Source organism: Austrofundulus limnaeus, unplaced genomic scaffold (genome assembly GCF_001266775.1).
Source record: "Austrofundulus limnaeus strain Quisiro unplaced genomic scaffold, Austrofundulus_limnaeus-1.0 Scaffold434, whole genome shotgun sequence".
Classification (NCBI taxonomy): domain Eukaryota; kingdom Metazoa; phylum Chordata; class Actinopteri; order Cyprinodontiformes; family Rivulidae; genus Austrofundulus; species Austrofundulus limnaeus.
The window spans coordinates 369,023-390,772 of record NW_013952836.1 but is presented as its reverse complement, the minus strand read 5'-3'; the positions used below and the strand labels follow the sequence as shown (position 1 = coordinate 390,772).

General features: G+C 36.9%; 2 protein-coding genes across 3 annotated transcripts; one reads left to right on the top strand and one right to left on the bottom strand.

Moving 5' to 3' along the window:
- Positions 1 to 2,034: 2,034 nt before the first annotated feature.
- On the top strand, positions 2,035 to 7,747 carry tmem176l.1 (transmembrane protein 176l.1). Of its 2 annotated transcripts, none has more exons than XM_014024638.1 (7): positions 2,035 to 2,097; positions 3,945 to 4,132; positions 4,261 to 4,371; positions 6,452 to 6,508; positions 6,613 to 6,816; positions 7,170 to 7,292; positions 7,434 to 7,747. In XM_014024638.1, exons 2-7 carry the CDS (start codon positions 3,956 to 3,958, stop codon positions 7,479 to 7,481), a joined length of 720 nt encoding a protein of 239 aa, XP_013880092.1. In that variant the 5' UTR covers positions 2,035 to 2,097; positions 3,945 to 3,955; the 3' UTR covers positions 7,482 to 7,747. The 2 variants fall into 2 exon arrangements, with proteins under 2 accessions (XP_013880092.1, XP_013880091.1); XM_014024637.1 differs by lacking the exon at positions 2,035 to 2,097 and adding an exon at positions 3,089 to 3,155.
- Positions 7,748 to 10,186: 2,439 nt separating this feature from the next.
- LOC106529277 (membrane-spanning 4-domains subfamily A member 8) lies at positions 10,187 to 18,511 on the bottom strand. The gene is made up of 7 exons (XM_014024640.1): positions 18,395 to 18,511; positions 17,100 to 17,287; positions 14,670 to 14,789; positions 11,220 to 11,276; positions 10,816 to 10,983; positions 10,556 to 10,678; positions 10,187 to 10,368 (listed from the first exon to the last, which is right to left on the bottom strand). Exons 2-7 carry the CDS (start codon positions 17,274 to 17,276, stop codon positions 10,330 to 10,332), a joined length of 684 nt encoding a protein of 227 aa, XP_013880094.1. The 5' UTR covers positions 17,277 to 17,287; positions 18,395 to 18,511; the 3' UTR covers positions 10,187 to 10,329.
- Between the last annotated feature and the right edge of the window lie 3,239 nt (positions 18,512 to 21,750).

Genomic DNA, 21,750 nt, shown 5'->3' with positions numbered 1-21,750 from the left:
ATATTTTTCTGTATTTATTTCTCTCCATATTAATGCATGTAAACAGTGATGTTAGTGAAGGAGCAGAAATGTTCTTCAGCTTCAGCAGCTGCCAAAGTCAACAATCTGAAGCAAATATGCAGCTGATTGTTGCTCAGCAAGACAGAAAGATTAGATTTATCATCTTTTCTTTGCATTCTTTAAAACAGACTGCTGTGGAATGATCGACTGAAATAAAAACTTTGATTTATTTTCTTAAATATGTGCAACTGGAACTTTTCCTTTAGACTCAACTCTCCTTTCTTTGACTCTAAATACTTTTGTAAAAAAATATGAATCCTCTTTTTCAAAAACTACAAGAAGATAAAAAATCAGTTTGACAGATTTGAACGTTTGAACGCAGAGAGTTCAGATTTATAAAGTTTACATTAAAGAGCCAGAGAAGCAGTGAGTCATTGCACTGGAACGGTTTGGAGCAGCTGTGGATATTTATCTGTCGCTGGTTAAAGATAAAACTGTTTTTGTTCAGGTTTGTGTTTGTGAAACATGTGGAGCTCCTGGTCCAGCTGCTGTCCTCAGACCAATCAAAAGGTTGAAATTATTTCTAAAATATTCTGTTTTCTGCCTCAGATACGTTACATGTAATAAGTCTGATCTTTGCGACTCTGCAGTTAATCATTCACAGCAGAAACATCACAAATCCAAAAGGTAAACAGGAACTGAAAGCAGCTGTTTGACAGGAACAGCAGCCCGACGGGCCCAGGGCCAGCAGATGGTGTCATTTATTGTTGTTTGCTAAAGTAGGTGTAAAACATTTTTCCCAATTTTTTCTAAGTCCAAAAGGTGTCTTTAGTGTTTTTAAAATGAGTCGCCAAATTATTTTTGGATAAATATTTATGATTTTAGGGCTATATAAACATTTGTAAGTTACTTGAACGTCGCAGACCGTCTCAGTATCAGGAAGTTCTCCGCATCTGTTATTGTGCAAGATTTGATTCCATACCCCTCCCTTTGGTATCTTTGAAAAAATGAATCTCTCACAAATTCAGGGATGTATCTTGACACTGTGTTACTCTTTGTTTGGTGACGTGAAGTTTGTGCGTAACAGAGAGTATAAACACAGCCCTCATGCGTAAAACATGGAGGCTGAGTTGTGCACACCAGTGTTTCCATGGTGTGCACAATGGTAGATTTTGATGATGCACAGTGTAAATGTAAAAACAAAAGGTTATGTCACATGCAGAATGAGTCCTGTAGAAATCAACACTTTTATTAGACCAGATACTCTTTTACAAAGTAAAAAAACATTTGGCACAATTTTGGGTACATTTGGCCAAATTGTGCCAAAAAGCCATTTCCGCCTGGCACACTGCTCACTAAAACCTTTGTGAAATGAATATACTTCAACTTATTCAGACCCACTTTGCTACAATATTTCTCAAGATGTAGTTGTATAAAATCTAAGGGCATTCCTGGGTTTTCATCAGAGTTTTCAATGTGTTTTACACTGTTGAGTTAAAAAAATTACAATTTTTGTTATTTAATCACAAATAACTCAGGCACAGTAAGAGTTACAATAGTGGTTTCACTTAAGAAATTATCTTTAAGATCTTACCTGTACAGAGGTACCAAGAGTTAGCATTTAGACCTTATAACTGTGGAGCTATTCTTGATTTATTTTGCTGTGTATTTTCAGGTGGAAATGACCTCTAAAACCCCTGCAGGGCTAAAGGAGATGGCTCCAAATCATACAAGGAAGTGAAACAGAAAAAATACAGAACATTAAACCCAGAACAAAAACAAAAACAAAAAGAAGGTTCTTCAACTTAAATATAAAGAAAACTCCACAAACTGGAATTTTAATAAATAAACGACTATAAAAAGTTAAAATCCTTCTGTGATTAAATTATTTCTTTCTTGTTTATGTATTTAAAACAGCCGAGGTTTTAAACAAAGGGTTAAGTTTTCTGACAGAAAGAGGAGGAACTTCTGGGAACAGGCTGGCAGTTCTCCTTCTCCTCTCACTTTGTCCAAACAGAACCAGATCAACAGAAGACAATCAAATCCTGTCTCTGGTTTTTGTGTTTTTGTGTCGACAGTTTTCTTCGGTTCTAACAGGTCAGTCTTTATCTTCAGGTTTAAGTTATCTGCTTCATGTTTGCTCACTAAAGTAAAGCAGGGCTGATAAAGACTGTTTGACAAACGAGGAAGTTCAAACATGTTCAGATGTTGCACTTTTAAGACTATAAATCTGCTATATTTTTACTTCAAAACTGATCACGTTGATTACTTTGAGTTGATTTTCTTCATTTGATGTTAAAAATAAATGTAAATATTCATTTTAGAGGAGATATTCCTCCAGTGATGGTTGGTTTTGTCACAGCAGCACAAACAGAAGCTGCAGCAGAAATTTTAAAATCAACCTTAAAACCTTGAACTTGGCAGCTGTTTTCATCATCTTCATCTTCTCACTGTTCTGTACCCGTAAACATCTGTATCCATGTCCTGGAGTTAAGTTAATGATGAAGAAATAAGTTAAATATCTCAGTTTAAGATCCCGGGTCAGAAAACAGGACTGGACATTTTATTATTATTATTATTATTATTATTATTATTATTATTATTACAAACAAAGAGTAATAGAAAGATGTTGTAAAATGTGAACACATGTCATTATAGAATACATCTGCTTTGTAATATAATTTTCTATCTACTGAAAATTAATGTCACAATTTAGGCTCAAAATTCACTTTATTGGGAATTCCTTTGGGATTATTTCAATGTAATGGACACGGAGACGGAAAAGACAAAAGAAAAGAAACAGAAAAAGGTGGGGAAAAGGTTTAAAGTGAAAGGAAGAGCTGTTTTGAACAGTTTTTACTTGCTTGTCTTTCAAACATGAACATGTCTGCTTTAAGAATCTTTATGATAAATATACAGACAAGTTTAGTGAAACAACAATGTTTGAATTGCCCCATTTTAGAAGCCATACATCTGTAACAGTTATCAGTGTTATTGAAGTTATTTCAGGGTTCCCCTGCTTTTATTTTAAAGTTTCCTGTGGAAGACGGAAGTTTTATTTTGAAAAGGCTGTAGTGCTTCCGTATGATACCTCTCATTGCGCTTAACAGTAAAGTCGCGGAAGAAGCAGCGAATCTGTCCGAAGGTACAACAAGGTAAAATAAACATTAATGTTTTATTTTTATTTATTTTTATTTATTTTTTACGTAAACAGAGTGAAGCTAACGTGCCGTACGCTGTTTCCTGTTCAGCTCTTACGTCAACGTAAAAAGTCCCTGACTGCGGCTGTCATTTTGAGGGACTAGGTTTGAAACGCTGCAAGTTATAGCTATTCCATCTAGCCCAATCTATCAATATGTGTTTAAAATAAATTTAATTTGATAAACAGTTATCTCCAGACATATTTTAGTGTTACTTTGATAAAGTTTAGTCAGATGTTAGAAACCAGGTTTGTGTGAAAATAAAATTTCTAATTCCTTCAGTATTTCTTTCTCTGAGGAGATTTCTGGACAAATGGAATCACAAAAATGTCAAAACTCTAGGATTGTTTATTATTTTTTGTCTTTAGTTAGATTCATGTTGTCACAGCTGTATATGGTACTATATGCATTTTCTACTGGAGCTCATTTTGTTTACATGAGTTAGGTCCCTCAAAATGGCCACACAGAACAAGTATAATGGGTTTAATTTGGATTATGAGCCATGTTTATGTTTTACTGATATTTTTTCTGTTAATGTTTTATTTTCCAAACAAAACAAGCACAGTGTTCATTTAGAAAGAAATGTTTTAAAGAAGGCCAGTCACTGGACAGACATGGCAGTCTTCTGATCCAGTCCTGGATCCACCAGAGACAAGTGCAAAGTTTTGGTTCTGATGTTTTATATTCAGCTTATTGAAATCTACCAGGTTTAAAGTCTTTAAACACTCTGTGGTCTGCCTGCAGGAGCAGGAAGCATGTCTCTGACTATGAACAAGGCTGATGGGGTCACCGTGTTCACCCTGACCTCTGACCCTGGAAGTCGTTGGCCTCCTTTGTGTCAGATCCTGAGGAGCATCTGCTGCAGCCCAGTGTGCTGCTCGGTGTCCGAGCACCTGAGGAGGATCCAGAGGAGCTCTCTGTCTGTGCTCGGGGTGAGAAACAATCCGTCATTTTTCTGGTTTTTATTTGGAGCTCACATCTGATCCACTGACCTCAAGCTGTCCAGTGGAGCATGAAGTTCTCCACAGATGTTAGCACACATGTGTTTTCTCTTTCTCAGGCTCTGCAGATCATCGTCGGCCTGCTCAGCATCGGCCTCGGCGCCATCATCTATCTGAGTCAAACTTATGTCTTTGAAAGAAATGGGTTTCCTTTTTGGCTGGGATCGATGGTAAGCAACCACAAACAACATAAAACTCATAAAAAGTGGATAAAAACAAGAGAAGGGTTTGTGTATCTCATCATCTACACTGTAAAAAATAACTTGTACGATTTACTAGAGAAATCCTGTAAACGATTTGCACTAACGTTTGTTAAGTAAATTTAAATGCTACAAATTCATGTAATATTTACTCATCATTATCTAATAAAAGTTATTAAGAATATAGTTAAAGATTTGTGAATAAATCAGGTGAATTTTACTTCGCTCAATTAAATCTAGTAACATATACTTGATCAAATTAAGTTAAATTTACCTGATTTATTCACAAATCTTTAACTATATTCTTAATAACTTTTACTAGATAATGATGAGTAAATATTACATGAATTTGTAGCATTTAAATTTACTTAACAAACATTAGTACAAATTGTTACAATGACTTTTTTCTAGTAAATCTAACAAGTTCTTTATAACAGTGCACATGCATCAAGTACAATATTGTAGCATGACACCTCACAGCTACAGAGAGAGGTGTAGCTCTTGTTGTAGTTCAATAATTCACCACCAGGTGGCAGTTTTGAAGAACCTTTATTGGATTCTTCTTCATGAACAACACAGACAAAGTGAAACTCACAGGTCTTATTAATAACTAGGCCTACCACTCTGTCTTATGGTTACTTCTGCTGAACGCTTTAACACAAGTTAACAAATAATGAACACACAAATCAGAGGAACACAACACACTAATTGCTGAAAGAACAATGTTAACCAATTCCCTAAAATGATTTAACAACAACAAACATGAATCCTACCCACAATCCTCCACTGCAGTCACATGACAAACAGCCAAACACAGCAGAATGCTACAATATGCATTCCCTGTTCCCTGACAACTAAATATCACCTACATTATGTCATCAAACTGTTGCACACCAACAAATGTATTCAAGCAAAAGAAACCAGACAACTTATGTTTTATTTCCACCATGTCTTGTCCTCTCCTTGAAAAGTGAAGCAAGGGAATGAGGAGCAGCAGCCTTTGTGTGTGCATGCAGCCTCAGTTTTAGTTTTAGTCCAGAAGAGTAGAAGTTACTTCATATATTCATGTTTATGTGCTGTCCAGAAAAAAACACTTAAATATTACTGGTAAAATAATATTAGCATTTACTTTTTTGTACAGTAATATTGATATATAATATAATGTGTATTGTTTATTTAGTAAATTCTAGTAGTTTAGAAATTTTGATGTTTTTCTGTAAAACTTAAAAGAATAATTAAATAAATGTTACTACACCCAAAAATCCTTTTTTTCAGTGTACAGTTTGTATATTTATGTGTGTCTGTTAGCAAAATATCCCATGAACCATTGGATGGATTTTAATAAAACTCACTCCAGTATTTTTAGAGTGAATATGAATCAAGATAACATTTAAGAAATGAATACATCGTGACTCAGACAGTTTTACAGATATTAACCAAATATTTGGTGTGGTAGTAGCTGAAGATCTTCAAAAAAACATATTCTGAGGACAAAAAAACTGCAAGGTTTTTAATATTTTAAGTCCAGACCTTATATGGCAGTTCTGTCACAAATAATTTGGCGTAACATTTCAGAAAACATCAGAGAAAATAGAGAAAATGGAACGTGTTGAGAAATCTGACACAAACAGAACAAAAAGATATCTCTGCAGCACCAGGAGAGACTGAATTCAACTGTTCTGCCTCCTACAGACTCCAAGTACAAAAAAAATACATTTAACAGCTAAAAAAGTGTATTTTACTGGATATGTCCTCTTTAACATTTTGTCAGTTTTATCAAAGATTGTCTGTTTGACAGAGGCAAACTTCTATAGCTTAATTAGAGGTAAATAAAAAATGCTGATTTTTATGTTTTTGCAAGTATAATCAGACAGTTTGGAATATTAGCAGCTTTGTGACGGCAAAAGATATTTACAAAAGGACCGTTTGTTGAATATCTATCAACATCACAGGGCAGCAGCTTCTTTAGTTTCCAAACTAGTTCAGAAATTTTATATAGATCTAGTTTTTGTTAAATAATGAAACATTTTGTTTTTGTCTCTCGGTTTAGTTCATTCTGTTTGGCATCGTGTCCATTTTGTCTGAGAAGTATCCCAGTCCATGTTTGGTGAGTTAAACTTCATAACATCCTCTTTTAAATTTTACTGTAAAACTTGTTTATTTTTCTTGTTTTGTTTGTTTGTACATAAAGTGACAAGTTTTATCCTTCAGGTCATCCTGAACGTGGTTCTGAATTTGGCAGGAGTGGCCTTTGCCATCACCGCCGTTGTTCTCTACATTGTGGGTATAGCACAAGTAAACATATGGTGGTCTGACTGTGATCAGCGTCGCTACTGGTCTTCTGTAACACAAAGGCCATCTCCTGGAGAGGAGTACTACCAGAATACCTGCTTGCGGAGCAAAAACCTGATTCTGGTAAGATTCCAGCAGTCTGAACTCCTCAGTTCCTTTAGAGAACCTGTTAAAACTCCCATTAATTAGCATTTATCTTCAGGTTTTCTATCATCTTCTAACATTTAAAAATGTATTTCTGTGTGATTGAATCTGTTGACTCAAACTAAGCCTTGAATTAAATTATCTTAGCTGAGTAATTATTTAATGTTGGTGCATGAAAGCTGCCAGATATTTAACATCCTGTTAGAGTTGGATGTGCCACCTGGTGGGCCAAGCTGTGAACTGCAACCAACAGGTTGTAGGAAGCTTTTAGACAACCTGATGTATGAAACCAAACCAAGTTAAAGGTCTAAGCGTTGTTTTTATCCTGACAGATGCTGGTGAGGAGCCTCTGGGCTGTGCTGATTGTTCTGTCCGTCCTGGAGCTCTGCGTGGTCATCAGCTCTGTCGTCTTGGGGATCAAAGCTCTGAAGAGCTCTGACGAAGAACAAAACAAGGTGTTCTTTACAGGAAACTGTTCTTTACTGTAGAAATCTGTTTCACCTAAAAAACCATCAACGTGTCTGTCCTGAGATCTGATGTTTGTCTTGCATGGTGTTGACCCAGTTTCTGTTCTCGTTCTGATTTCTGTCATTCAGAGCTGCTGTGACTCAGAACAGATCAAAGCTCTGTTGGAGGAAGTCTAAACCCAGTCTGACGCCTTAACACCTTCAACTGATCAGAAACCACATTTATCACACTGAATGGCTCCACTTTCGTTTTTATCACAGTAGCTTCCTGAAATTGTCTTCACAGAGTTGAATGTGTTTGTGTTAATTTTGATTATGACTGCCGTTTTTATTTTTGTTTTTACATCTGGGTTAATGAGGGAGCTGTTTGTTTTTATTAGGGCTGTATGATTAATAACAATATGCCATAAAAATCTAAATAAAGTATCTTCTTTTTTTATTAACATCTGTATTTTAAAGTGAACATAACCAAGCTTCATGAATGTTATTTTTTTAAAGAATGTGTTGTTTGTTTTTTAGTAATGTTGATTTCTTTTTTTTGTTTGTTTTTTACAGCTTTAAAGCCACAATAGATGCCAAAAAATGTTTTTCCATGCTTAAATTCCAACAAAGTGAAATTATTGGTTACTTTTAATAAAAAAATGTTTTTATTATAAACACATAGACCTGTATTAATTTAATAAAACTTGGTGATGGTATCACAGTTGTGTAAATATAACAAATGAAAAATGTAAAAATATAAAAAATTAATTAAATTTAAATTATATGTCTGGTCATAATTTAATTGACATGATATCTGAAATATACAGCGGGTAAATAAGTATTGAACACGTCACCATTTTTCTCAATAAATATATTACTAGAGGTGCTAATGACATGAAATTTTCACCAGATGTTGGTAACAACCMARKKRWYCMWWMMWWMMAARRAAWYMAACCATAAATGTCCAGAAATGAAGTTATTTGTAATAATGTGGAATGGCACAGGGAAAAAGTATTGAACACATGAAGAAAGGGAGGTGTAAAAAGACATGGAAAGCCAAGACCCCAGCTGAACTCTCTCAGTAATTAGAAAGCAAGCCTGCCCCTTGTCAGTGCAAGTTAATATCAGCTGGTTCAGTCCCAAATGATGGCCAGGTATCACACAAGAACCATCTGATGATGGGTAAAAGTAAAGAGCTCTCTCAAGACCTTCACAACCTGATTGTTGCAAAGCATAATGATGGCATCGGTTACAGAAGAATGTCTAAACTTCTGAAGGTTCCAGTGAGCACTGTTGGGGCCATAATTCAGAAGTGGAAAGAACATTATTTCACCATAAACCGACCACGACCAGGTGCTCCTCACAAGATTTCTGACAGAGAAGTGAAAAGAATTATCAGAAGAGTTGTGCAAGAGCCAAGGACCACTTGTGGAGAGCTTCAGAAAGACCTGGAATTAGCAGGTACGATTGTTTCAAAGAAAACAATAAGTAATGCACTGAACCACCATGGCCTGTATGCACGCTCACCACACAAGACTCCACTGCTGAAGAAACAGCATGTTGAAGCTCCTTTAAAGTTTGCTGCACAACATTTAAACAAGCCTGTGTAATACTGGGAGAATATAGTCTGGTCAGATGAGACCAACATTGAACTGTTTGGATGCCAGAATACACATCATGTTTGGAGGTCAAATGGCACTGCACATCAGCCCAAAAACACCATACCAACAGTGAAGTTTGGAGGTGGGAACATCATGGTGTGGGGCTGTTTTTCAGCATATGGTACTGGCAAACTTCAAATAATTGAAGGAAGGATGAGTGGAAAAATGTACAGAGACATTCTTGATAAAAATCTGCTTCCATCTACCAGGATGATGAAGATGAAACGTGGCTGGACATTTCAGCAAGACAATGAGCCCAAACACAAAGTCAAGGAAACTCTCAGTTGGTTTCAGAGAAAGAAACTAAAGCTGCTGGAATGGCCCAGCCAATCACCTGACCTGAATCCAACAGAAAATCTATGGAAAGAACTAAAGATCAGAGTTCATAGAAGAGGTCCACGAAACCTTCAAGATTTGAAGACTGTTTGTGTGGAAGAATGGGCCAAAATCACACCTGAGCAATGCATGCCACTAGTTTCTCCATACAGGAGGCGTCTTGAAGCTGTCATTGACAACAAAGGCTTTTCTACAAAGTATTAGATAAATTTCAGTAAGTGTGTTCAATACTTTTTCCCTGTGCCATTCCACATTATTACAAATAACTTCATTTCTGGACATTTATGGTTTGATTTCTTTGTATGTATGGATCACTTGGGTTGTTACCAACATCTAGTGAAAATTTCATGTCATTAGCACCTCTAGTAATATATTTACTGAGAAAAATGGTGACGTGTTCAATACTTATTTTACCCGCTGTATGTCAAGTTGTTCACTGTGGTAGTAGCTGAATGTCATCTTTTAACATCAAGGTTTGATCAAAAAGACAAAATATTTGTCTAAAACTCTGAAAGTAAAGGCGGTGAGTGATAAGCATTCCTTTAAATAATTTTAGGACTGTTGATATTTTTTAAATATTTTAACATGTTGTGTGAAAGCAAACAAAAACTCCACTAAAGTCACACTTTTCTTTTATTCAACAATCAGAGGGAACATAATTAAAAAATAGATTAAAATCTGAACTGAACAATAAAAGTGTGTCCCTGTTGTAGGAAGAGTTAGAAAAGGGACAGAAATTTAAAAACAGTCTTTTTTGGTGTCACTTCAGTATAAAATGAAACCAAATATTAGTTTATTTAGTTTATTTATTTCTTCATCATCGGTGACTTTTTTTCTTTTAAGTGAAGAGAAAATAGAGAGAGAAAAAAACAGAGAGAAGTAATTAGAAAGATAGAAAGATAAATATACACCAACAAAACACAGGACCACACACCCAACATTAAAAACGGTCTGAATGTAAGTAAATGATTATTGATGAAGTGAAACCGTCCGTGGATCTGTGATTCAGGGCTTTAGGGAAGTGAAAGGTGTTTGTAGACTTCGTCTCACTCCAGAGGTTCATAACAGACTGAGTCCTCAGAACCCTGAAGGACAGAAATCAGAAACTCTGTTTATGATTTGAACCAAAAACCAACTTCTCATTTCAGAATCATCCCAGTAAAAGATTCAAACACAAAACGTTTGAATTAAAATAACACATGTTTATATTAAAGGTTGAGGTTAGAGTATTCCACATTCAGTCAACATTCATTGCATCAAAAAGTCTTTTACCTTGTCTGGTTCTTTCTCTGAGCTCATCTTAGCTTTAATCCCCAAAACTGCAGCACTGATGACAACACACAACTCCAGGATGGACAAAACAATTAGGACTCCATTAATGCTTGTCAGGAGGCTCTGCAGGACACAAACAACTCGTCCTTAAATTATCCAACCAACAACAAACATGAAGAAATTCTAGAAGATAAAACCAGACATGAACATATCACAAAATAAAAGTTTATTTGTATTCTGTAGTTTTGTGTTATTCTCACCGTGGACAGTACGTTCTGTGTGAACTGATGTGTGAACTGATCAGAACTTGACTCAGGTGTCCATTCAGAGCTCCTCCAATCTGGTTCTGTTAAGGTGTAGATGTAGTAACTAAAGGCTACAATGGCAAAAGCTCCTCCAGCCATGTTCAGAATTACATTCAGGATGACCTGAAACAGAAAACATGTCACTTTATCTACAAACAAACAAAACACCACAGGAAATAACTGAATATTAGAGAGTTTCATGAACTAAAAACACAAAAACAGGTTCACATTTTATCCACGTTGCTCTCTGTGAAAAATGAAGACTCATAAATTTACTGATTAAATGTTGATTTAGATTATTCTTAAGATAATAAAACATGACATTTAAAAAAGTTTGAATATTATAAAACTGAACTCACCAGACATGGACTTGGAAACTTTTCAGACAAAATGCACATGATGCCAAATAAAACGAACTAGAAAAAAATAGAAATACATCAACTTTCTATCTTTGACACGCATTAAATATTTTGCACTAAATGATGAATTTCCATATTTTATAATGAAGTAAATTTATTTACAATAAAGTGAACAAGTGCTCTAGAACCACATTATTTGTTGACCAATAGACAAGGGCAAACACAGCTGCTAATGCTAATGGCTTTTTTCCTCATCTTCCCTTCCCTTGTGTGTTTTTCAGTTTTTCTTTGTTTCTAAGTTGGCTCCACGGCAGGCAGCCTGTTACTGCAACTCCACTGTTTTGAGCTGCTGTAATGTTCAAATTTCCCCACTGTGACATAGATAAAGTTCTATCTTATCTTATCTTAATTCTGCAGGTAGCTAAAGCTGTGTGCTAATGCCTGCTAACGTCAAATTATCCATGCTAGTTGCTAGCCTCTCTGATGCTAAAGCCAGCTTATCCATGCTAGCCACTATAACGCTAACACAAATGAATTACAGTAAAAACTAGGCATGGGTTTTTACGATGTAAAAACAAGTGTACATTGCCTCGTAGCATGTCATTGCCTGCAGCAATGGACTTGCAGAATGAACTGACCAAGTTCAAATGTGTTTTCTAATCAAGTACCAGCTTGTGGCTGTCAGCAGGTGTTTGTAATGAGGGTAATTGTGTGAAAATATGAAGTTTGAATAATCTTTTTGTTAAAGTTACTGTAGCTGGGATTTGACACTTGATCTCCCACATGAAAGGCTGTGGCATTAACCACAAGACCATTGGTGCTGGGACAAAGTACAATCCCAGTGTTGTTTTTTCTATGTGTGTAGAAAGAGGCAATATTGCCAATGAYGATCGTTGACAAAGAACTGCATAATATTACAACAGTAGAGCAATATTATACAAGATGTTTATGCTTATAAGACAATAATATAGTAATACATCAAATTACATATATATATATATATCAATATTGTAATCACTGCAATAATTGAGATTAAATATAAGTATTAAACTATGGTGCAGTTCCATACTGAGTAGATACAGCAGGGGGCAGTATTGGACCAATACAAGGTCCATTGACTCTCACTATAATTTATTAAATATTAATATTTCAAAAACTATAAGTTGCACCAAAAGGCATAGCCATCATTTGGCACAGGAGCTTTACATAATAAATCACAATGGCAGATCTAGGACAAAGTTTGCAGGAGGAGAAGCGTGCCAAAGTGGAGATGACTTGGATGGGAAACGAATCACAATAGTGTGCATTGCATTGGCAATGCACACTGACCAGAGTGTTAAAATTTCAGTGTTAAACTTTTCTGAGTCAATTTAACTCCCCCTAGTGTTATTTTAACACTTTCTGAGTAAACTGACTTCCGTGTTTGTGTTAATTCACAGTGTTGATATCCTCAGTGTTGTCTCAACACTGGACAGTGTTAAATAAGCTCCGCCCACTGTTAAGTTTTATATAACACTTAACAGTGTTGTTATATGACACCATGCAGTGTTGAAAAAAGTGTTCTGAAAAAGCCTCACCTTCTTCCACCTCATGTCAGACAGACCAGTATTTTCACAGCAAGGAATTATGGGTAATCTGGTATAAATGATGAAGTTCATGAGAGTAAAAATTATTTGTTCTAGTTAGTTGTTTTGTTCAGGTTAGTTAGTTGTTCAAGTTTAAGTTTGTGTTATTGGCCATCAATCGACACCATGAGTGAGAGGTACTTCCTGGTGCATGAAGGTCAACTCCACTTATCCAGAAATGACTGTGTAGGCTAATGTTAATCCATCCATCCATCCATCCATTTTCTTCCGCCTATCCGGGGTCGGGTCGCGGGGGCAGCAGCTTCAGAAGGGAGGCCCAGACCTCCCTCTCCCCAGCCACTTCTTCCAGCTCCTCCGGGGGAACTCCAAGGCGTTCCCAGGCCAGCCGAGAGACATAGTCCCTCCAGCGTGTCCTGGGTCTTCCTCGGGGCCTCCTCCCGGTGGGACGTGCCCGGAATACCTCACCAGGGAGGCGTCCAGAAGGCATCCTTACCAGATGCCCGAGCCACCTCAACTGGCTCCTCTCGACGTGGAGGAGCAGCGGCTCTACTCTGAGTCCCTCCCGGATGACCGAGCTTCTCACCCTATCTCTAAGGGAGAGCCCAGCCACCCTGCGGAGGAAACCCATTTCGGCCGCTTGCTAATGTTAATACAACACTAAAAAGAGTTGATCTTAACTCTTAAGTGTTAAACTAACACTTTTAAATTTGCTGTGTGTCTGTTTTACACCCCTCTACACAGCAAAATAGTAAATAATCAACACTGTAGATTGTCAAATTAACACTCATAGGAGGTATATGAACCTCCAGTGTTAACCATCAATAACTCAATGCAGTGTCAAAAAATATGAGAATCAGAGTTGATTTGTCACCACAATGGAGTACCTTATTAACTCTGCTTAGAATCATAATTACTCTCAGAGTTATTTGACTTGTAGTGTTGTTTTATTAACACTGTACAGTTAGTCAGTGTTAAGTTTTACTAACACTGTACAGTGTTAATCAGTGTTAATTTTTAACTCTGTTTAGAGTTAAATTGTACTCTGAAAATTTAACACTATGGAAAGAGTTAAATTGACACCAGTTCAGATAAGGACCAAATAGACTCGGACACAGTGTTAAATTTTACTATTTAAGTGTTAATTTAACACTGCAAAATTTACTGTCATTTGCCAGTGTCAGCCTATCAGTTACCGGGGCCAGCTGCTCAGTTAGTGGTGTCAGCCTATCATTAATCAGATCAATAGCTGCTGAGGAATAGATATAGCCTCCTGCTACAAGGATGTAGTAACCTCTGGTTGCGCAATAGTCTTAATTTTGGCCCTCGTACCATGCCATATTTATCAAGTTTAATGCCTTGTTACATAAAAATGGATATATTTTATATATGTTTGCACAGCTGCCTCCTTGGAGTATTTGAGGCTGGTACTGAGCTTGATACCTGTGCCTGTATTGGTGTCAGGATCCCAGCACTGCTGATCATTAATAACTACATCTTGTACCTGAATTAGTGAGGCGGACAGCTAAAATACTCAGGAACCACGAGAAAACCTAAAGTAAAAGCTCATGAAGGCAAATCCAAATAGTTTGTTGTTTAAATTGTCCATTAAAACTCAATGCTAATGGTTGATTGTTGGAGAAAAGCACAAGTTCTTCCCAACCCTGAACACCAATTAAGTGGCTACTGAAAATGGATGGATGGATTTTAGAGTCAAGAAACATTTTTCAGATATCTTGCAATTAAATACCAGTTGAATAACTTTTAACTAAAGTTGTTAAAAATGAAATGCTTTCCTATAATAAGTTTAAGACCCACTTTGTGTCTTTTCTGAGTAATCTAAATAAAGTAGCATCAACTTGGTTACCAGTGCTCCCAGCCAATAAGGAAATCCATTTATTTCGTAAAGATACCAAGGACCAGCATGACACTGATGGAGGATGACACCAAGGCCGATATTGAGCAGCCCAATCATGATCTGCAGAGCCTGTGAAGGAGAAAGTACACATACAGTATGATCAAACACTCAGTTATACTGGACAGTTTTGTTAAGCAGCACTTTGCAAATGCAAAATAGTGGAGGTGGGTTCTGTTGACCTCAGGGTCTTGTTCATGAACGAGGGAAGAATGGAGTGGGAGATGGATAGACGGATTGGTGCTACGTTTGCAGTGATGTGGGCGCTCCACTGATCTGTCGTGGTGAAGCTCTCAATTTACCGGTCGGTCTACATTCCTACCCTCATCTTTGGTCACGAACTTTGGGTAGTGACTGAAAGAATGAGATCGCAGATACAAGTGGCCAAAATGAGTTTCCTCCGCAGAGTGTCTGGCCTCTCCCTTAGAGATAGGGTGAGAAGCTCAGTCATCCAGGAGGGACTCAGAGTAGAGTCACTGCTCCTCCACTTCCAGAGGAGCCAGCTGAGGTGGCTCATCTGGTTAGGATGCGTCCTGGACGTTTCCCTGGTGAGGTGTTCCATGCACGTCCCACTGGGAAGAGGCCCAGAGGAAGACCCAGGACACACTGTAGAGACTATGTTTCTCAGCTGGCCTGGGAACACCTTAGGATTCCCCCAGAGGAGCTGGTCCAAGTGGCTGGAGAGAGGTAAGTCTGGGTTTCTGTGCTTAGGCCGCTGCCCCTGTGACCCGATCTCAGATAGGAGGAAGAAAATGGATGGATGGGTTCTGTTGACCTCAACCAGTGATGTCATCAGGTGGTGGAAGGAATACTTTGAGAAACTTCAATCTGTCTTCCATGAAGGAAGCTGAGTTCCAGGAGGCTCTGAAGGTTGTTGGGCTGATACAGTACACAGTTGCAACACCACCTGGACACTGGGAACAGTACCATTGACAGAATTATAATGGTTCCCCTTTTCATGAAATGTGTTGTGGTCACCCCAAGTGAAATAAACATGCAAAACTGTCCTTGACCTCAGGCCTCTAACAGGCCCATTTAAAGAGACAGAACACTCTTGTGCTTCGACGAGGAAGCAGCTGGTTTTCTCTTTGTGGAGGACCAGTGCTGGACTGTGAGGTTTTGCCCATCCGATCAAAGGGAAACCTCACAGCCTGGATGCAGATCACCCTCTGTGTCTATCACCCGAGCTTATCAAAGCCACACAAAGCAACTTTGTTTCGAAACTTCCTTGGCAAAAGTATTTTATTTGTGAGCTAGATCCAGAAGAGCCTTGCCTCTGATCTCTGATTTGAAGCAGAGCCAGAAGATGCTGAAAAGTAACACTTGTGGAAGTGTTCAACTGGGTGAGGATCCAAGAGACTCTTCATCAACTGGACAATCTTCCCTGCGACTTGAACCGTGGTGGGTGACCCTGTCCTCGTTCAAGGTAACGCTGTTCGTTACCAGCGGACCTGGTTTCTGGCTGATGTCGTTGAGAGACGCGTGCCCTCTAGTTAAAATCCACATTCTTTAAAAAAAAGGTTAAGAACTACCTCCTCATCCTCCTTTGTTTTGTCCTAAACCTGCTGGTCGAGGCAGATGGTCTCCTGTCCTGAGCCTGGTTCTGCTGGAGGTTTCTTCCTGATTAGCAGAGAGTTTTTCCTCTCCACCGTTTGCTTAGGTTGGGAGACTGTGATGAAGTGATTCAATGCAGCCTGCTGGTTTCTTCTTTAGATTGTTCTTTTTATGCACAGTGCCCTGAGACAACGTATGTTGTGACTTGGCGCTATATAAATAAACTTGAACTTGAACTAAACCCAATGCCCTGCCAAAACTTAAGTGCTGCTAACAACTGGTTTATTAAGATCTAAGCCTGAAGTTTGTTGTACCTGATAAAGTTGTCATAGTGATGATGATAATTAACTCAAACGCGTGTTGATTGTTGTTGATTTCAACTCTTTATAGGAAATTTGATTTTCCACAATAAGCTGTACATTAGTGATTTATTTTTGATTCTGTAAATAAACAATCTCATTTATTATTAGATCAAATTAAACTCACTGAGTCATGTTCACTCGTTGTGTTTTGTCATTCACTTTGCACAGAAGAGATGTTTCCTTAAAATAAGAGAACCCGTGATAAATATTTTCCTTATAACGTTCGTTATAAGAGGCGTAGTTGAATCCTACAAGAGGAACCAGAGGTTTGTTCCAGTAAGCCTCAGCCTCATCTGTCAGGTCTATTCAGGAGATGAGAGTTTGATCGATGATCAAATCTCAGCTTCAGAGGGAACAATTCGAGTTCCATCCCAGCAGTTGAATACAGCAAACTTTTAACAGAGACAAAATGAACAGTAAATATAAACACAGAGGCAATTTGGAAAATGAAAAGACTGAAGCTCACCCCAAGTACAGACATAGAGGATTTCAGGGCTCTGTGCAGGTTCTGAGACACTGAGCAGCACTCTGGGGTGCAGCAAAGGTTGTTGATGATCTGACACAGAGGAGGCCAACGACTGTTGGTGTCAGAGATCACCGTCAACACAACGACCCCATCAGCTCTGCTCACAATCACAGACATCCTTCCAGCTCCTGGAGGCAGACAGCAGAAAGTGTGTAAACATTTCAGTTGGTTAGATTCTATCAAACCTCCAAGTGTTCAGAAGATCCAGAACCCAAACTGTGCCCTGAACCTGGACCAGTCCAGAGGTGGGTCCAAAACATTTAGAAAGAGGAATCAAAAGGTTTGATTTAAAAAGCGGCCATGATGGATTTTTTTAGAGCCGGAAACAAAAGTGGCCCTCAACACTTAAAATCCCACCTTCACACCGTCTAAACTTACTAACAGGCTGTCAATCACAGTGTAACATTTTACTTTTCTACATAACTATATGTTATAAAAATTCAGACTTAAACATACAGCAAGAAGGTTATTGCTACGTCAACTAAAACATTCAACACGTGAGAAAAATGGTCTGAAGTTTATTTATTTTTCTTTAAAATATTTTGTGTTTAAATAAAGGGGCGGGGTTTGCCAGATATACGATAAGTATCATATTTATACAAAAGTTTTAGGTTTAAAGAATATGAACAGCTTTTAAAAAACTCAAACATTCGATGGTTTTGTCATCTGTGAACCAAAAACAGAAAAAATTAAAATAAAAATAAAGAAAGAAAGAAGACTTGCTTTTATTTGTGAACTCCCACCATTTTACATTAAATTTAAAAATTCCAAACGTTGGTGGATATTTCATGAGTATTTTTCTAGTTAAAAACAATAAATGTTCACAGGTACAATTTCATTATCCTGAAGTTGTTCACTGGAAGCTAACAATGGATGATTTTCAGGTTTGAGATTCAGGAACAGGTTTTGTCAGTAGGAAGGGGTTGGACTTCACGAAACACATTTTACTTTCTTCCTTATTTTAAAATAGCCTAAACAATGAATCCTATTTTAAAAAAAAAAGGAACAATGTTCTGAAATGTGACAGTTCTGATCAACAACATGTAATAAACACTCACAATTATTTTCAAAAATGTTTTTAAAAAGATATCTTTATAAATAGATCATTTTACTTTTTCTTTACGGGCAGGGAAGAGAACAAGAAAACAGCAGAAAACACAAAACATCCAACAAATAAAAACGATAAATAATCACAACTTTGTGATTTTTATTTGTCTTTACTGCAGAGAACTTACCTGACAGGTCACCTGAAGTTTGACTGGGACGAGTTCAGGTGACGGTGGCACGGTGGCTCAGTTGATAGAGCTGATGCCTCTCAGCAAGAAGGTCACCGGTTCAAATCCCGGTCCGGGGACCTTTCTGGGCAGAGTTTGCATGTTCTCTCCGTGCATGTGTGGGTTCTCTCCGGGTACTCCGGCTTCCTCCCACAGACCAAAAACATGACTGTTAGGTTAATTGATAACTCTAAATTGTCCCTAGGTGTGAGTGAGAGAGTGAATGGTTGTTTGTCTCGTTTGTCTCTATGTGTGGCCCTGTGTTGGACTTGCGACCTGTCCAGGGTGTACCCCGCCCCTCGCACTGTGACTGCTGGATATGGGCACCAGTGACCCACGCGACCCTGAAAAGGAAGAAGCGTGTACAGAAAATGGATGGATGGATGGAGTTCAGGTGACAGCAACAAATTATTACCAACAGAACTTCCTTTAAAAAACATTTCTTCAAAATAAAAGCACACAAACAAAAACCTCAGAGTTATCAGAAACAGATGTTTTTCTGCAATATTATTTAAATTATCTTCCACATTCTTTCCCAGTTCTGAGCTCAAACAGAAAAAAGTCTAACAAATATAAAGTATAAAAATATCACAAAGGTTTTTATTTTTACAGCAGAGATCTTACCTGACAGGAAAGAGTTTTATAAAATGACAGTATTTTAGAGGCTCTCTCAGATGGAAAAAAAGAAATGAGGAGGAAGTTTTTTTTTATTACTTCAATATTTAATAGCTGTGAAAGATGACAGTGACTTTTTAAAACAAGATCAATATTTTAATTTCCAAAATAAAAAAAACTGTCTTGTCATAAATGGATAAATGTTCCAAAGAGTTGAAAACTAAAATTTATAAAAGATTTAAACACCATATGTCATCAGACTATCAAAAATAAAATCAACATTTACTAACTGCAAACACTATGTATTTTTTGTTAAATAAATGATGATGAGATGTTAAATTGAGGTTTAATTTTTCACATTTTGTCCTGTGACATAAAAAACATTATAAGGTGAACTCAGTAACATACAGCTTTTAATGCTATAATAATGTTTATTACACATATAAATTGAACATCCAGTTCTGCATGCTTTATGCAGATGTGAGCATCATGATGGGGCTCCAAACCTCTCTGGTCTTCACCTCACCGATCAGAAATCTGATGCCCAAAACAACAAAACGAACGCTGGCGACCAGCAGAAGAAGAGCCAGGAGGATCAAAGTTTTATCCATGGTTGTCAGCAGATTCTAATGGAAGCAACAGAACAATTAATCATTTTAATATATTTTTCTGTTTGTAACTGAGAGCAGAGTCTGTACTGCTCACCTGGTCAAACAGAGCCACGTTTCTGCAGCTGTCGTCGTGATGCTGAGCGTCGTACGGCAGACGCTCACATATCCAGAGCAGTTCAGCGTCTCCCAGGTCGATGACACACAGCACGATGCTGGTGATGGAGAAGATGGCTCCAACAATGTTCATGAACACAGTGAAGCCCATCTGAGGTCAAAGATTCAGTCCAATCAAAGAGAGAAAAACTACAGTCCATCCAGTTTCCACGTGATTCCACATGAGTCATGTGATTTGTTTTAATAAAAATGGTTTTACTCACTAAGCATGAAGACGGGAACCGGCCGGCCAAAATGGACATAATCCCAGTTACAATGAACTAATGAAAAAATTAAAGACAGAAGGTAGAATTAATACAACACAAAAACAAGGTAAAGAAAATAAATCAATCTTGTTATGATTTGTGAAGCTTTTATGTTGAAATATACCAGTTGATCATCATCCTGGGTAGTATTTCTTCCTCTTGGTTTCGTTTTGCAGAATATTTAGTTTGGTTTTATTTCCTGCCACTGTGTGTCATGTGACAACTCATGTTACTCAAACATGTTTTCTGACCTCTTTTCTTTAAAAGCTTGATTTGTTTGTATGTTTTTTGCCAAACATTCATCACTGGGCAATGTTGCCCCTCTGAAAAAGAGGGGTGGTCGGGGTAGCCATTCAAATTTAACTTCTGTGGCCATCTTGTGTTTGCATTCAGATTTTGTCAAATGAGACGACATGCCCCAATGAGGTTACTTGCCTAAACAAAATAAATAAATAAATAAATAAATAAATAAATAAATAAATTTTTCTTAGCTACTAATATGAATATTTTCATCTGTGTTTGTTTAAAAAGGGGTAGATAAAAGCTTTTTGTAAAATTAGCATTACAATTGGGTTAAATTGGGATTAGCAATCAGTGTGTGGTTGGGATCATTTTTAACTACACCACAAGAAATTTGAGCTTTAATAATCTTAAAATAGCTGAATTATAGACATTTAAAGTTAACTGTGGTGAGCTTGAATTTTTAAAAATAATAATAATAATGCATTTATTTGTAATGCACAACAAAATACATAAATTAAACTAGTAACATCAAAAACAAAAACAATACAATAATAAAAGCCAAAGCTCAACTTTTAAACTGAATTTTTGATTCAAATTTGGTAAAGATTGTTTTAGCTATTACTATATTAATTTTTAGTTTAGTTTTTGAAAAAATTGTTGAAATATAGCTCTTTGTAACGATGGCTTTAGTGTCAAGCTTTAAATTGTGACAAGCATTCATTTTGGATCATCCTTAGCTGTGATCACAGGAAAAAATAAAATTAGCACAAAATTTCTTAAAACAGGTGAATTAGAACAATTTCAAATCTACAATTGAGAATTACCACTTTGCAGATGAACAAAAAAAAGAGCAAATATTTGCCAAAAAACTATTTTGAGGACAAATTTTGAGATTAATTTCAAACATTTTCGAGAAAAAAAACAAGGAAATTCTCTGAGCTCCAAAAGTCAAAAAATTGTGACAAAAAACAGGAGAAATAGCCGTTCAGCCATTCGTGAAAACTTCCAAGATATTTTTATCATAAATTAGTGCTTTTATATAAATTTCTGAAATTACAATGTGAGAAAATATTTGGTTTCAATATTGAAATTTTCTGTCTTTAACATGAAATATTTAATTTTTTTCTCGCAAATTTACAACTTTTAAGAGAATTTTCTCTTTTTACCTCTTGAAAATTTCTGATGTTAATTTTAGAAATTTTCAAGAGGAAAAAAGAGTACATTCTCTTACGTAGAAATATTTTTTTATCCCAAATTTCCAACTTTTGGAGCTCATAAAATTCCTTTTTTATTGAAAATTTCTGAAATCTCAAAATTTCTGAGGTTTTTGGCCAAAATTTACTCCTTTTTTCATCTGCAAAATGGCCCTAATACGCTGTTGTAGAAATCAGTTGTGGCGAACGTCTTGAGTGTAGAGATACCTCCAACA